General features: G+C 28.4%; 1 protein-coding gene across 4 annotated transcripts in view; it reads left to right on the top strand.

Annotated features, from left to right (window-relative positions):
* LOC119604934 (dipeptidase 1) overlaps positions 1-13,997 on the top strand; it is a 55,511-nt gene that overhangs the window by 23,704 nt on the left and 17,810 nt on the right. For all 4 annotated transcript variants that reach the window (XM_037957867.1, XM_037957859.1, XM_037957850.1 and 1 more), the window contains exons 3-7: positions 3,825-4,027; positions 4,388-4,544; positions 6,901-7,033; positions 10,772-10,922; positions 11,423-11,492. In XM_037957867.1, the coding sequence (XP_037813795.1) occupies positions 3,861-4,027; positions 4,388-4,544; positions 6,901-7,033; positions 10,772-10,922; positions 11,423-11,492 (678 nt within the window). In that variant the 5' untranslated portion in view covers positions 3,825-3,860. The remainder of the gene's footprint in view (positions 1-3,824; positions 4,028-4,387; positions 4,545-6,900; positions 7,034-10,771; positions 10,923-11,422; positions 11,493-13,997) is intronic.

The raw sequence follows: 13,997 nt of genomic DNA, 5'->3' as shown, positions 1-13,997 counted from the left end.
ACTTGTATATTTTATCACGATGTGATAGTTATTTGCATTATTAAACGGATTGTCTTAGAATCTAATAGGATCTATCGCATACTATTTCCATAGAATATAAATTTCACTAGTGAACCAAAACACTCTTACGAATTGGTGAATGTTCGTTTTCTAAACATAACTTGTCTGTTATTGCCCATAACCAACTAAAATTTAGCATAAATATTTGTTGCTAATACTTAAAATTTGAGACCAAAAAAAAAAAAAACCTTTGATGTTAAATTTCATTATAAATCAGTGTCATTATTCTAGCCTTTAATCAAATTTCGTAGAATTTATAAAATGTTTGAAAAATTAAAAAAGAAATAAAATCTGTGCAAACTATTTACAGACCTATGTATATTAAAAAAGCACTAAAGTCGAGTAAATTTCACGCATAAAAAGGACGCCAGACAGTAAACAATTTTAAAGATTCTAGGAAAATTTCACTATAATTGTGTATTCTTTTAAAACGCCATGACCTGTTTTGACTTTATATGTATATTGTCGATTCAATTTATTTCTGTGAATGTATGAGTTTTAATTGTGCTTTTCTTTATTATATTATTGATTTTTTCTGATGCTGTTTTAATTTTTTTTTTACTAAAAAAAGTTTTTCGTTTCCTTATTTCTTAATTTTAAATTGTATGAAAAATAATTTTTACTGTGACATTGACATATTGTGTTCTCGTTGTTAATTTTCCAGTAATACCATTGAGACGTTCTAAGTATTATATTGTTAAGAATTGAAATGAAATGTGAAAATGTTATAAAGAAATATTTTTTGGTTTTTATTTTCCTGGATTATTGTTGTTGGAATAAATATAGATGTATGTATGGAGTATACATATACAAGATCTTTTTATTGTTTTAACTATAAAGAACTACTTACGTGTATATGCAATTGAAATTCAACATAAAATTATTTTTAAAACTTTAAAAAACAGTAAAAGAATATGTTCTTGTTATAAAAATTTATATTCAAAGCACATTTTAAAGTTTTATGTAAAATTTTAATTTAAAAATTGTTGTTTTAGGTCTGTTTCGTACTTATTAGTTAGTTACATATGAACAAATATATAAAACAGTTTGTAGTTTATCTTCCTTATTTCTTTGTCTTTCATTTAGTGGTTTTATTTCGTCCTCTTATATGTATCTTTTAAGTTTTTTTGTTAATTTTTTTTTCTCTCGACAAACTTTAAAGAAGATTCCTTTTAAAAAATTATGGAATTGACGGGTATGACGTGATTGACCTAATTTCTACTGAATGTTTAGTATATTTTCCATTTGGATTTCATTTTCATACTTTTCATGATGCTGCTGTTGTTATACATAGTTGTTTTCTATATATTTCACTTAAAAAATAAAATTTTAAACATTTTTTCTTTATACAGATTGCCAGCAGAATTAGTTTTGTTTTGAACACAATATAAGAAATTGTATGCGTATTTGTAGTTTTTTTATATGTATAGACATGTTTGTATAAATATACACACACTGTTTTACGCAAATTATACATTGAATGGGATATACGAGTATAGTTAAGAAAAGAATTAAGAAGAAGCAACTAGAACTTTAAAATATATATGAAAAAGTTGGAAAGTATAGTCGGGCATGGTCTATCATATGATATCCAGCTGTGAGTATATAAATTAAAAATGTTATATTATAACAATTTATGGATGAAAAACTGATTTTCCAAAAAAGGCTTTATATGGGCGTTAGTGTCCAATATGGACTGATCCTCATAAAATTTAGTCAAGGGATTTAGGTTAAAATAGAAGTTATTTATGCTGAGTTTTATCGAGATACTAATTTTTATAAGTATTTATTTTTGGAAGGGGACTTTGTATGGGGGCTAGTGTCAAATTAGGCCCGATTATTATGAAAATTGACGGCTCTCTAAATGCTTATATTAAACTAAGTACAGGTGGCAATTTAAAAAATAATTTGTTGAAATTTGCCACACATATTATCTTTTAAATTGCCACCTGTAATTTGATTACAGGCTTTACGGATGGACATCTAATATAATGATTCTAAGTACACCTTAAGGGTATAGGAGCAATATTTCTATGTGATACAAACATAAGCTCAAACTTATAATACCCAACCTACTATAGTGGTGTAGGGTTTAAAAACGAAAGCATCTATTTTAATGTATATATGTGAATATTAGTGAAGTTGAGCTTAATACACCCAAGAAAATAATTTCATTCAAATGAAAATGTGGATTTGTCCATTGACTAGTTTATGACGTGGTGTATGGAATAGTCTATTGTTTATGAACTAGCCTATGATTATTATAAGGTCTATTCTATTGAGTAGTATTTGCACTAGTCTACCCAGCAGTTCGACAAAGAGTTAATGCATCCAAAAAAGACAGTGATTTCCACTAACGTCTAACCACCTGGTTGGCTCTAATTCGTCTTTCGTCACGGATGTACTCATTGTAAATGTGGGTACTCTAATGGGTGATGAACTTCCTAGTAGGACAAGCAGATGTTAAATAGTTAGTCATCTGGACAGTCGGTGGTTAGGGTTAACACTAAGTGGTAGGTTAAATAGGTAGTTCGGGATAGTGCGACCGAACTGATGGGTATTGCCTAATTTATAGCTTAAGACCTAGTCTATGGACTATTCTATTGCCTAGTTTATTTAACTACCAAAATACAGTTAATGTTGGTGGAATGTTGATGGTGCTTACTAGGTTTTATATGCTAGTATATTGCCTACTGGTACTGGTCTATTTATTGTTCTTCATATTAGCTATTCTACTGAAAGGTAGGACTGCTTAGCAAATGTTTATAAAGTACCTATTACTAAATGTACGAAAAAAGTTTAATAGTTATGAGTTTTCGTCTCTTGATCAGCACAATTTTCTTTAAAAATATTTTTTTCCTATCTTTTCCCAAAAAAAAAATATTCTTCATATTTTACTAACTCTTTATTTTGAGTGCAACATTTATGGCTTTTTAACAAACGCAAATTAACAGAGCACAAACTTTTAAAGAAACAAAAAAAATTTTTTTCTTAAACAAAATGACGATGGAATTTCTGTGGCAAGAATACAACAGAATTCACAACGATGTCCTTCTAACAACAATCTACAGTTTTAAGTTTGAATAAAGTTTGTTGAAAAAAAAAACAACGCAAACAAATAAAAGACATTCATTAACAGTTGAAAGCAAAACTAAGTAAAACAGACACACATAAATTTTATTTATAAAAAATATATAAAAATATAAAAACTTTAAAAAAATTTAAAAGCATATAAAATAAACTATTCAAAAATAACAAGAAAATCCTTTTCAAAGTATTTGATAATAGAGTCTGTTAAAGGATTTTTTTGTAATATAATAAAATTTACTTAGTAAAGCTTAAAATTTCATTTGAAAATAAAATTAATTTTCAAAATTGAACCAATTTAGAGCAAAACTACTTTTTGAAAAGAAGAAGATTAATATAAAAAGAAGTTGGTTAATTTGAAATTAAAAATAATATGATTGCAGTTGTAAAACTCAATACCAGGGAGTAAATACAGTGATAAACAAAACTAGAGGGCATTGAAAACTAAAAGCATAAATATTAGTTTAAATAGGTTAATAGAAAAATATATATTTGCCTTAAATAGCCATGATAAAATAGCCATCTTATTTTAATACTAAAGTTTTTAACAAGTCATAAAATTTCATTTTTACCATTAACTCCCCTATAATCTAGCCTTTTTATTGACACTGACTGTACGCAATAGTTAATAAAAAAAGTTTTTAATTTATTTGTATTTGTTTTTGTACAATTTTCAGATCTCAAAGTAATTACGACGCCACTTTAAAAAGGCAATGAAATCGCGGAAGCTTCCCAAAGGCTTCGTGCTTTGTGGCTTAAATTGCTTAACTTTTGTTTACTTTCCATTGGTTTTACCGATAGTGATATGTTCGGCCAACGATTTCGACTATCGTCTGCAGCGAGTGAAAAATGTATTAAAGGAAGTGCCATTAATAGACGGGTAAGTTTAACAAACAAAAACAAAAACAACAACAAAAAGTGTGAAAAACAAAACCCCACAAGCTTTATTTTGAAAACAACAAAATATAAACAGAAAATGTTAAATAAAAGGGGGAGGGAGATTAAAGAGCAAAATGGCAAAAATAAAGCGAACAAAAAGAAATTAAAAACCACTTAATTAAACTACCAATAATGTTGTTGGGATTTTGTTCAATTTTTTTTTCTCGCTCTTTGTTTTAAGGGTTTTTGGAGTTGTTGAGTTTTTTCTTCCACTAAAAATAAACTTTTCAGACATAATTATTATAAAACATTTTATAGAAACTTTAATTTTTATAAATTAACCAATTTCTCTCTTGATCAGACACAACGATTTACCCTGGAATATAAGAAAATTCTTAAAAAATCAATTGAAAGATTTTCATTTTGGTGGAGATTTAAGACAAATACAACCATGGGCGAACAGTGCCTGGAGTCACACAGACTTGAGGAGACTCAAAGAGGGAATGGTGTCAGCTCAGGTATTTATTTATTTAAACAATTTCATATTAACATATTTCGTTTTTTATTAGTTGTTAAGAGTTTTGTTATTAAATTTTATTATGCGATAAAAGTTTTTAAATTGAAAATTTCTTTTTCATATTTTTTTTTTGATGGAGTGTTGAGGCATAAAATTACATTTTGTTTGTTAAATGAAATATTGGAAAAATAAGTTTTAAGGTCATTTGAAAGTTTTGTTTATTAATAAAAGTTATTTATATGTATATAAATATAAATATATAGTATAGATAAAGTTAATATTTGTTTTTAAACCAATATAGGTAATATTAAAAAAAAAACTTTACTTTTTTATTAACGATAACATTATGCTTATTTAGGGAATATTTTGTTGCTACATATATTTGTTAAGAGATTTTATAGGATTTGCAATGTTAATTATTAAGAGCATTAAATTGTTTAACTGTTTATGGGTTAATATTTTATTTATTTATGCTAATTAAAGTAAACTTTCATATAATATTGCGCTGCTGCAGAATTTTGTGAAATGTTGATTTTTTTATAAGCCATTTAATATAGAACAGAAATATTCTCTATAGGAAAGCTTTGTTTGGTATTGAAAATGGATAATATCCGTCTATGTTTTCGCATAGCCTCCATACAAGTGACCCCCGAAAAACAATGTAAACAGTCATAGCTGGTTTAAAAACATCAGTATGGCAATGAAACTTCACATAAACGAGTTCTATATGAACCAAAATCTTCCTACCAAATTTTATGAGAATCAGTCCATAATTGACCCTACCCCCAATATAAGGTCCCTCTCAGAAAACGACTATAACGCTTGCTTCAAAATGATAGCAATGCAAGGAAATTCGACATAAACAAGTTTTAGGGGAACTAAAATCTCTCTATCAAATTTTATGAGGATCGGTTCACCTACCCCCCATATAAGGTCCCCCTCAGAAAACGACTATAACGCTCATAGCTTGCTTCAATATGATAGCAATGCAAGGAAATTCGACATAAACAAGTTTTAGGGGAACTAAAATCTCTCTGCCAAATTTTATGAGCATCGGTTCATAATTGACCCTACTTCCTATATAATGTTCCCTCATAAATTGACTATAACGCTTATAACTTGCTACAAAATGATAGTAAAGCAACTAAATTCGACGTAAACAAGTTTTCGGGGAACAAATATCTTTGCCAAATTTTATGTAGATCGGCTCATAACTGACCATACCCCCCTATAAAGGTTCCTCTCAGAAAATTACTTTAAGGTTCAAATTTGCTTCAAAATGCCAGTATATCAACGAAATTGACATAAACATGTTTTATAGAAACTATGTAAAATTTCTCTGCCAAATATTAAGACGATTGGTCCATAATTGATTCTACTCCATAATTGGCTCCCCTCATAAAATGGCATTGACGCTAATAACAATAACGAAATTCGACATAAACAACTTCTTCAAAATGATAATAAAGCTATGAAATTCGACATAATGAAGTTTTATTGAAACCAAAATCTTTGTAAAATCTTTGGAGGATCGGTCCAAAATTAACCATAAGTAAATTTACAGGAAATCAAATCAATAAAAAAATTATTAAATATGATAAAATAGGTAATACATCACCCTGACTATATTACTATTTATATAAATACATATAAATCAGTTTATAAAAAATCCAATAAATGAATAAATTGTGGTAGCAAAAACATCGGTTGATATAGTATAGGTCCACTTTCCGAAATTCACCTGAAATTTAAGACACATGATTTGATGGTGGGTTTATAAGATTCGGCAGAGTCGAATTACTTGAGTTACTTGTTTAAATTTTTTATAGAAAATTTTGAATTTTTTTAAATGACTTTAGAAAATTTGTAGAAATGTCTATGAAAATGTTTTGAAAGATTTTTTTTTGCAAAAAAATATATATCATATACCCAAATCAAATTTAGACCTTATATAAACTAAAGATAAATAAAACTCTAGTTAAACTTTTGAGCGACAAAAAAAGAAAAGAAAGAATAATAAAATTATGCTTGACCAAGCATGTTACATTATTTAGAATGGTAATTTTTTTACGCAGTCAAATAATTCAGTAAATTGTATATAATTGCTTATGAAGTATATACATTGACGTTTAAAGTCTTGAAAAAGTTATCATCTCTTCAAGACAAGAACATTTGTCGTCATTTGCATAATCAAACTTTTTCCATTCTCTATACACTAACCAATATCAAAGTAATTTTATGCCCAAAGTAAAATTTATTTTGTGGAATATTTAAATTGTGACTTTAAATTGAATTGAAAACCTTGGCAAAGAAAAAAAAACTTTATATATTTTTTTCTGTCTTTCTTTAACATTCAGTTTTGGTCAGCATATGCCCCCTGTTCGTCTCAACATCTGGATGCTGTACAGTTAACGTTAGAACAAATAGATCTAATACGACGTTTAGTCAATCTATATCCGCATCATATGTCTCTTGTAACAACTGCCTCAGGTAAGTAATAATATAAATAAATGTTTCTAAATGACGGAAAAAAAAACGAATAGAACAAAATAAAAGATAAATATCTGCAAAAGTAATTGTAAATAAGACTTTAATGGTTTTAAATGAGCTTAAGTGATTGTCATCGTTATCAAATTGATATGTTACGAGTTCAAAATTTATTTTTATACAATTACGTTTCTTTTCCAATATATTCATTCGTATTATAACAAATTAGGTTGAGAATTCTGTTTGCTGGTAATATGATTTATTTAATTATAACAATAAGTAAGGACTAAGATGATTAAGTGTTTACTGTAAGAATCTTTAGCTAGCAATTAATAATCTGTATAAAAGTTAAGATATTTTATTATTTAATTAAAAGTAAATTTATTTTCAATAATATATAATGAGATATATTTGTCCTTCATTAAGGTCATATTTTAAATTGATTAAATGCTTTTAGTATTTTAATGTTCTTTAAATTTCAAGTCATATTGAATGGTTTTCACTTGTCTCTTTTTCAAGATGATTGATAAATTAAGCGATCATTTATTGTTTAAAAAATAACATGACAGTTAATGTCAATATCTTTAAAATAATAAGATAAAAACGACACATTATATATGTGTTGCCTTTAATCGCCACAAAACAAACTGACACACAAATACATATATTACATTTTCATTTACATAATTATCGATTTATCAATACATTTGTGTATGTAAATGTATAAATGCATGTGAATACTTGTATTTGTATTTACATCTGATAATTGTTGTCTTTTTAAAACGACAACAAGAAACACTTATAATTCATTAACCATGGCAAATACGAGTAAATAGGTTTGTAATTAAATGTATTTATTATGCACTCTGAGAAATTGTTTGAACAGGATGTGGACGGACATTGACGACGATAACGATGTTGTTGATGATGATGATGATAATGATTGTACAATTGTTAAATTTTTTATAACAATTAAAACATTTGTTAAATCAATGAAAAGTCGTTTGATTAAAAACACATGATGATGACACAAGATGTTACAGGAAAATGTATTTTCAGATAAACGTGTGCACACATCAATACTAACATTCGTATGTATGTATGTATGTTTATGTTCAGTGTGTAAACACCAGAAAAAACACTGAAAGAATAAATAAATAAATCGCTGACAAATTTGTTTGTGTTAAATGTAAAATACATTCACATATACACATAAGTGAATAATGTCTATATTTGTATGTATATGGGTGGGTGTAAGTTTTTATGTATTTTCCTCTCTGTTTATAGCCTGATTGTCACCAGCATAGAAGCACACACACACCTGAACACACTTGAATATATATTTATATACTTGCCATACACATAAAACACTATACTTTTATATGGCCTAATTGTAGTTCCAACTGCATCAGATGTTGATGCAAGAAAAGTGTGTATATTAGGTTGGTCCCCAAAAAATATTCCGATCTTATTCGAAAAATTCCATTTTATTGAATAAATAAGTTTTTTCACTTTAGTTTTAGTGAAGATTTAAAGTGAAAATGTGCAGCACCTCTCCACAAAAATAATCAGTGCTATCCTATTTTGTTCATACATATACTCCCATAAATATTCCTTTATCCAATATTCGAATACATACAGACAAACAAGTTGGCGTGTTAACCAACCTTATTGACACCTGACATGATTGATATGCATTCTGTGTCACTGACTTCAGTAACAATTAACATTTGTTGTCACAATAAATACCAAAATGCAACAAATTTATGTATATTGTTTATTTGCTATATTTTTTTATGTATTTGTAAGTATTATATTTAATTTTTATACCCTTCACCTTCGTGAGAAGGGTATATATAAGTTTGTCATTCCGTTTGTAATTTCTATAATATAATTTTCCGACCCTATAAAGTATATATATTCTGGATCCTTATAGATAGCGGAGTCGATTAAGCCATGTCCGTCTGTCTGTCTGTCCGTCTGTCTGTCTGTCTGTCTGTTGAAATCAGTTTTTAGAGGACCCCAGATATCGGCGAGATCCGAATCTTCAATAATTCTGTTAGACATGCTTTCGAGAAGATCGCTATTTAAAATCAGCAAAATCGGTCCATAAATGACGGAGATATAAGTAAAAATCCGAGACAACCTCTGAAAATTTCATTAAAAAATACAATTTTTTCATGCTTTGATTAATAAGCAACAACAACAACACTGCTTATTTATTGAGTATTTCGTTTCACATGTTTGGATGGCTGTGTGTTTCATTGGCATGTGTATATTGTTTTTGTTTCTTGGTGTATTCAGTTTTGTATGTTTGGATGGCTGTGTGTTTCATTGCCTTGTGTATATTGTTTTTGTTTGTTGGTGTACAGTTTCGTTTGTTGGTTTTACTGCCTTGTGTATTTTGTTTTTTGAGTGTTTATTTCGTTTAGCGTTGTTGTTGTTCATTTTGTTTTGCTATTGCTATAATAATGATATAATCGGGAAAATTAAATAGGTACATAAATTTAAATTTTATAAAATTTATATTTTTAAATACACTATGGTGAAGGGTATATAAGATTCGGCACAGCCGAATATAGCACTCTTACTTGTTTTTAATTCATTTCTTGCTTTTTTTTTTTGGTGGATGCAAGTTTTTATTAAAATTTATTTTTATATATATTGAATGATTTACTCTAACACATACATTTATTTCAGTTTTTTTATTATTAATCCAACTGACCACATTGGCTTGTTTTTTACACTGAATTTACAAAACCTATCTTTCAACATGATTTTCATTTATTTCTTCAATATATAAAATTGACCATAACTTTGACATGTCAATTTTATTAAAATGAATTGATGTTAAATTTATAATAATGAGTTGTCAAGGAATGGGTTCTTAAGGAAGGAAAAATCGAAACGTTAGGTCGATATTAGATTAGATCCAAAAATGTTGTCCTTTCCGCTTGCTCTACATATATAGTTATACATTGTTCTTTGTTTCCCCTACACACCATCATACTAACTAACCTCAGAGTTACTCATTCTGAGGAGTCCTCTCATTGTCCTTTCGCTTGGGTGACTAACCTACCGTTCCATTATTTCTGCTAGCGCTTTTAATTCAGCGTCATATTCCCTCCCCTTTATATTGCGTATTAGCTTAGCAATTTCGTAATAGAAGAACAAAAATTGTAAACATATAAAATCAAAAAAAAAAAAACTTCACCTTCAAGATCAAAATCGCAAAAAAACTTTAAAAAAATCGATTTTTACTTGTTAAAAACATGTAAATAAGGCGTATACTTAATATTTGTAATATCATTGAATCATTAACGCGTATACGTATAGGTGTCGTTTAAGAAAACAGTGTTATTTCACAATGTAAAACTTTGCACTTGAAATGAAAAAAATTAAGATGAAGTTTGTTTGATCTTATATGTTTACAATTTTTGTTCTTTGTGACAAGAGCTACAACTTTGTCTCAGAGAGTAAATCAAAATTCCGAATGGTTTGCAAGATATGAGCCTGAGAAAATTATAACTTTTTTGCAAAAATGACTCAAGGCTCTAAATCTTTGGGGTCCCATAAAAACAGTGCATGATTTTAGGCAAAACTAGGAGACATGGGTCTTTTATCAGTATATGGTTATATTTCCATGACTTAAAAATTACAAAGTGTAATTTAACATAAATGATATAACAAACAAATTAAAAACTATAATACATTTTCTATTTTAATTTTCTTTTCCCTTAGGTATCGAAAAATCTCACAAAAGTGGCAAAATAGCCAGTTTAATTGGAGTAGAAGGCGGTCATGCAATTGGCACAAGTTTAAGTGTACTTCGAATGTTTTATCAACTCGGTGCTCGCTATTTGACTTTAACACATACCTGCAATACACCTTGGTAAGTAGAAAAAAGAAATTAAAGAAAGAATCCCTCACCAAATTACTATGTAAAGAAACAAAAGAAAATAACTTAAGAATGTCTGAGGAAAATGCGAAATACTGTCATGCATTAAAAAATAACTTGTCGAGTTTTTTTATATTTTCTTTATACACTGGGTAATGATGTGTATTTTTTCCTTTGGAGTGCATGGTGCATTAAGGAAATTCCTTATACATATTAAACTAAAAAAAAAAACACTTAACTAAACAATACACAATACAAGAATGGAAAAAGTAAATATCCAGAAGAATCTGCACTAAATAAACAAGAAAAGAAATCTACGAATTTTAAGTGTCATTTGGGATTGGTTTTTCAACAAGTAAAATATATCTAAAGAAAATATATTTTGATAGCATATAGTATTGGGAAGATTTTTGTAAAAAGGGAAGTTGTAAATTTGAAATATGTAAAAAGTACCTGTTTTCTTATTATTTAAATTTCTGTTTATTTCGTTTTAGGGCGGACTGTTGCAAAGTTGACGAACCTGGCAAATATCCCCATATTGGTGGTTTATCAAAATTTGGAAAGGTAAGTGAATTACTAACATGACGTATGATTTTTAAACATTTAATCCTCATTAGGAAATTCTCAAATAATGTTTAACTTTATTGTATGAATTTCCCATTTGAACCTAAATATTCAGTGGTTGGTATTAAGAGGACATAATAGAGTTAATTAACATATTTTAATTAGATTTTTTAATAAGTTCCACAGTGATCATTAGATTTATAAACCCTTTCGTATTTGTTACATTTTGTTTAGCAAAATTATCCAATTTAAATAAACCATTTAACTTTCATAGTGAAAACGAAAAAAGGTCCCCCTTTTTTATAAATGTTAAAAATGTCATTGAATGTAGTTTCTTTGATGTGCATTCAATTAAATACATTAGAGTTTAGCTTCTATCTCTTTGGCTTGAATTACAAAAAAAATATCCACATTTTGTATATCCTTTTTTCTGACAAAATAAAAAGAATCCATTAATAACTTTAAAAATATGTATATGTATGTATATAAGCTCAATTTTTCTTTTGCTCCAGTTGTAATTGTAATTTTTTTTTGTACAACTAAGTAGCCAAACTAATAGTACAATTTTATGCACTTTGTTTTTTTTCGCTATTTCTTTACTTTTCTTACTCTGAAAATTTCAAGGTACAAATACTGATACTGCATTTAGTTGCAAAGAAAAATTTTGTTTCACTGTAGTGGAAAAGGGAAAAAACTAAGTGGAATTTGCATTAAGTTTTGCATTTTAATAGACAATTTTAGTAATTTTTCTCCTTCTTTTACTTTTTTTTATGTTGCAGCAATTTTATTTAATAGAAACTTGTGCTGTTAGTTTTAGTATCGTTAGAATTTTATTAAAATGAGATTTTAGTCAATGTATTTTTTCTTTCCTCTAGTTAGCTTTTATTCATTTTAATAAATTTCTCTATACTTCCTTCCATTTATAGAGAGAGCAATGGATGGGATTAAATGTATGAGTGAATGAATCATATGTATATTCTCCATATTTTTATATATACACATTTATAAATAAACAATAATGTATTATGATTATTATAATAATCATTGTATGAGTGTGTATAAATACATACAAATTTAGTTGAGTAAATATGGTGATAATATATTTACACATATACATGTATATATTGTTATAATAGGCTGGTTCTAAAACAAGTTCCACATATTTATAAAGGTTTTTGTATTTCTAGATTAATATATTTTCGATTGATACCTAGATATCATATAGTACTAAATCATGACCCCCCGGGGCATGTTTCCTTGATGAAAGACCCTCATCTTGGTGTATTGCAATCCCGGGGTAAAGAGGTGCTACTAGTACCTCTAGTCTGCCGGGACTATAAACTGGTGATGTCAATTCACTCCTCGGCTAGTCCTTGGAATAATTTGACATAGGGTCTAACCAGAGAAACACATTTGGAACTGCGGGTGGCCAGTTGCCCGCAGGACTTGTCCTGGCTGGTCAGTTGGTTAAGGTTCCTTCGGGATCCACGTACTGGCTGTGGCTTAAACCCAAATTCTTTTAACCGCAACCCAAATGTTGCGGTTAAAAGACGGTGAAATCTTTATTTTGGGATAAGTTCGGTGCTGTTGGCGAATGACAACAGATACCCCACAGAGGAGTAACTGTCAGACTAAGCGTTGAAATTGAGTTAGTGGTAATTGTACATATATGATACAGGATGAATGTATGGGTATACGGAACTCATCCGTTCGTATACCAAGAGTGAGTTTGTTGTATGTTTTTCTCTTATGACTATGTCGGATAAATGAGAAGTGTGCTGGGTTAAATGGTGATGGATGAAAAGTATCTTATACAAGTGATACCATTGAATTTTCCTTCCTTGTCCAGGAATGTTCAGAGTAAACTTTGTTCATAACAGATTTATCACAGTGTGTCACTGTGAATAAGAACAAAGCCTCGACTTATTTGATGGATTCGTACTTCGGTCTACAGGCTACATATTTAGGTGCTGTTGCTGACTCAACAGCATGTTTTTGCATCTCGAAAGTTAAGCAACGGGGCAGCAATGGTCAGAGATTAGATAGCTTAAGTACTTGAGCAAAGTGCACGTATAATGGACCGGAAATTCCATATACGTAAATTACCACCTGCGTGTAAGAAGCACAATGAGGCGTGCTTACAAAAAAAATTTAGCATAAAATTTCCCAAAAAAAAAATTCTTGAACCGGTCTAATATGGATATATGTACTTTACCGGTTTGTTAATAAATTCTTTCATTTCATTCGAATTTCTGCATAAATTCTTGTTTTTCTTGGCTTTATTTGAAAATAAACTTCATTATTGTATAATATAAATTCAAAGTATTATTTCTATAAATAATTGCTATAACTCAATAAGCCACAAAAGAAAGGAGAAATTGTTAGATTTTGAAAAAATTTTAAAAAAGATATTAAAAAAATATGAAAATGTTTGGTTAAAATTTTGACATAATGTGACCTATAACATGATTGCCAAAAGTCCTTATATACAATTATTTAAGTTCT

Source organism: Lucilia sericata, unplaced genomic scaffold (genome assembly GCF_015586225.1).
Source record: "Lucilia sericata isolate MDLA Ls3-8-SP2 unplaced genomic scaffold, ASM1558622v1 Contig000014F_arrow, whole genome shotgun sequence".
Lineage (NCBI taxonomy): Eukaryota > Metazoa > Arthropoda > Insecta > Diptera > Calliphoridae > Lucilia > Lucilia sericata.
Note: the sequence above shows the minus strand (reverse complement) of the source record. Positions and strands in the feature narration are given on the sequence as shown.